Source organism: Tasmannia lanceolata, unplaced genomic scaffold, assembly GCF_043159265.1.
Source record: "Tasmannia lanceolata isolate RefF3 unplaced genomic scaffold, GAP_Taslan_0.1 ptg000015l, whole genome shotgun sequence".
Taxonomy (NCBI): domain Eukaryota; kingdom Viridiplantae; phylum Streptophyta; class Magnoliopsida; order Canellales; family Winteraceae; genus Tasmannia; species Tasmannia lanceolata.
Window position 1 is genome coordinate 44,381,222 of NW_027518692.1, and position 2,976 is coordinate 44,384,197.

Consider the following 2,976-nt stretch of genomic DNA (forward strand, 5'->3'; position numbering starts at 1 on the left):
AGATCTGAGTTATTAAACCTAGACTTTCATAATCTCATTGCCCCGCCATCTAAATTCAAACAGTTCTGCATGGACTTCTGTAGCAATAGGAATCACTTTCTCTTTACCTTCTTCAAGTATCATAACATCACTGTGTCTAGATACATGGTATGTGCTCTATTCAAGTCACATGTCAGTCTTAGGCACATGTCTAGGTGTTAGATAGGGCAGCCCTGGGAAACTCAATATGAACACATAAAAGAGTTAAAATGAGTGTTCCATTGGTGCATGCAAGCATCAGAAGTCCAAACCCTAGCAGTATAAAAAGTGTAGTACAAAGAAAGTAGACAGGGAACACACATTCACGAATGTAATGCAAGAGACATGAGAGAGAATGAAAGAACACAAATTTACCTTTCATTTCTATTCCAAATAGCAAAATTACCATTCTCAAGACACTGTCAAGTTCACACACAGTCATGAATGTAATGCAAGAGACATGAGAAAGAACTAAATTTAACTTTCATTTCTCTTCCAAAATAGCAAAACTAACATTTTCTCAAGAAACAGTCAAAGTTCTCTAAAACCTAAAATCCATTATCTCATAACCAAACCCCAATAAAGAAAAAAACCGGAAATTTACACAAGCTTTCCTTCTTTTTTTTCCCTCTTTAATCTTTTTCCTTACCCCATGAAATTTATACAGAATTAGGAGAATAGAACAAAACAGAAAATTTTAAAGCAGAGTATTATGAATTAGGTCACCTCCTCTGGTTGGCAGGATAATGCGAGAGAGGAACGACTTCAGAGAGGGGAGTAGACAACGGAGTAGGAAGGGGCGAGGAGCGGCAGACAGGACAAGACGAGTTGAGGCGGAGCCAAGTGTCGATGCAACAGAGGTGGAAGAAGTGGCGGCAATCAGGCAACATCCTCACCATCTCTCCTTCCTTGTACTCACAGAGGCAGATAGAACACACCGAATCGCCTGTCCCACGATCCTTAGAGAATCCGAATTTAGGGTATGAGTTTATCACGGACTGATCCAGACCGTACACGGAGTTATCGTCTTCATCGTCTTCAGCCACGAAGATGATGCGAGGAAGGATGACTCCATTAGGGTTAGGGTTAGGGTTAGGGTTACGGTTACGGTTACGGTTACGGTTACGGTTTCGGGAGGCTCGGTAGCATACGTAAGAGGCGACGAGGACGGTGGAGAGGAAGACTAGGAAGCCTAGTGCGATTCCGATTGCGTAACCTAACCCTAGATTGCTGAGGTTCTGGAATAAGTAGCCCGATGAGGAAGGGGACATTTTGGAAGGGTTTATTATTCATTTTAGAGAAGAAAGAGAAAAGGGGGAAAGGGGGATTTTTTATTTTTTTTGGGTTCTTCAATTACGCTTTTTTGGGGTGGGTGGGTTTTCCCAGCTGCTGCATTTAATACGGGGGGGGAAGTCGAACCAGAGGCAAGTAATAACTTCAAGCGTTTACTCTCTTTAATGCGTGATTCCTTTCCGTTGAATCTTCTTCCAAGGTTTACCGTCTCCGTTAAATCTGCATCTCTCCCATGGGTCTAATCTTTTTACAAATGTCTTCTGTATTTTTATATATCAACCTTGTTGAGGTCGCTAGTTCGATCCCAACTTACCTACGAAAAAACACATGCTATCTGTGTTTCCTAGGTTTGAATGGGGATGAGATGTGGCGAAGGAGGTGTGAAAATAGCCTCGTGGAATTGGGCATGTTTGGATTGCAAGGAAAACATTTCTTGTTTGAATCTTCTTCTAACAATGTGGGGCCGCACAATATTTTTTAAAGGGAGGTGATGAATTTGCCTCTCTTGTTTTCGTTATCCGCCCTTTTTTACCGGTTCTACCTCATAACTGGGTAACCTATCTCTTGTTGTTGCCACCAGGAGCTAAAGAAGATGGTGAGCAGTAGTAGTCTAGGGGTGCAACCCGGGTCGGGATGTGTCGGGCTGAAGCCAACCTGAACCCAAACCAAAACTCTAAACCTCAACCCGAACCCGACCCTCAACCCAATGAAGGGTAACACAACACGACTCGAAAATTTAATATCTCAACCAGAACCCTGGTCAGGTTGGGTCTGGTTGACCTGGTTATGGTGATATACTTCCCCTTTAGATTTTTATGTTCTAAAAAAAAACATAAAAAATGGTTAAAAAAATTCTTTTTTAAAAGGTCGGGTCTTGATGCAGGTCAGGTCAGGTCAACCCGACACCTCAACTTGAACCGGACCCCGACCCCAACCCAACTCGGGTTCAACTTCCTCAGCCAGTCAACCCCGAACCCAACTTCCTCAACCAGTCAACCATGAACCCGACCCGACTCAAACGAGACCAAACCCGTGAATTTTTTGGGTTGAACCTAACCCGAGTTGCACCCCTGAGCAAAGAGAAACAAAAAAGGGGTTTCAGACTCTTCTCTGCCCACCTATAGGACCTATATGGCTATATGTCATAAGGCATTCTTCATGCAAAAACGAGGAAATAATGTAGTGATATTAAATCAAGGCGGAGGAAATAGAAGAAGAGGATGAAGAGAGGGAAGCAAATGAAAGAAAGATACAGAGGGGAAGGGAGAAAAGAGAACACCCAATGTTATGAAATAAAAGCAAAGAAATGAATAACAGTGTTGCTGCTAAAATCTGGACGGAAAACGGTGCTGAACTGCCTCCCAGAAAGATGACTTGAGACTTGACAGCGGAGAAAAGCGTTAAAAAGATTACCGGAGTTGGACTCTGGGAGGGACTGCCCGGTGCCTAAGTCAAAATGGGTAACAATACGAGTTGAGGTCTCTGAGGGCTCAATAAATTGAAAATAATTGAAAGAGATGCATGTCTCGGAGTTTGGTCCCCTTCTATGGAGTATAGTCATCAGCATGAGTGGGGGTGCTAACGGATCCACTTTGGATCGGATTTAGAGTGATCTTCAAATCCCAATCACGATCCATTTGAAATCGGATCGTCCATCGAAGTGTC

The 2,976-nt window shown here is 43.0% G+C and overlaps 1 protein-coding gene across 1 annotated transcript; it reads right to left on the bottom strand.

The window, feature by feature from the left end:
- Positions 1 to 486: 486 nt before the first annotated feature.
- On the bottom strand, positions 487 to 1,856 carry LOC143845674 (RING-H2 finger protein ATL67-like). Its single transcript, XM_077354070.1, has one exon. The coding sequence runs from the start codon at positions 1,287 to 1,289 to the stop codon at positions 741 to 743; it is 549 nt and encodes a 182-aa protein (XP_077210185.1). The 5' UTR covers positions 1,290 to 1,856; the 3' UTR covers positions 487 to 740.
- Positions 1,857 to 2,976: the final 1,120 nt, after the last annotated feature.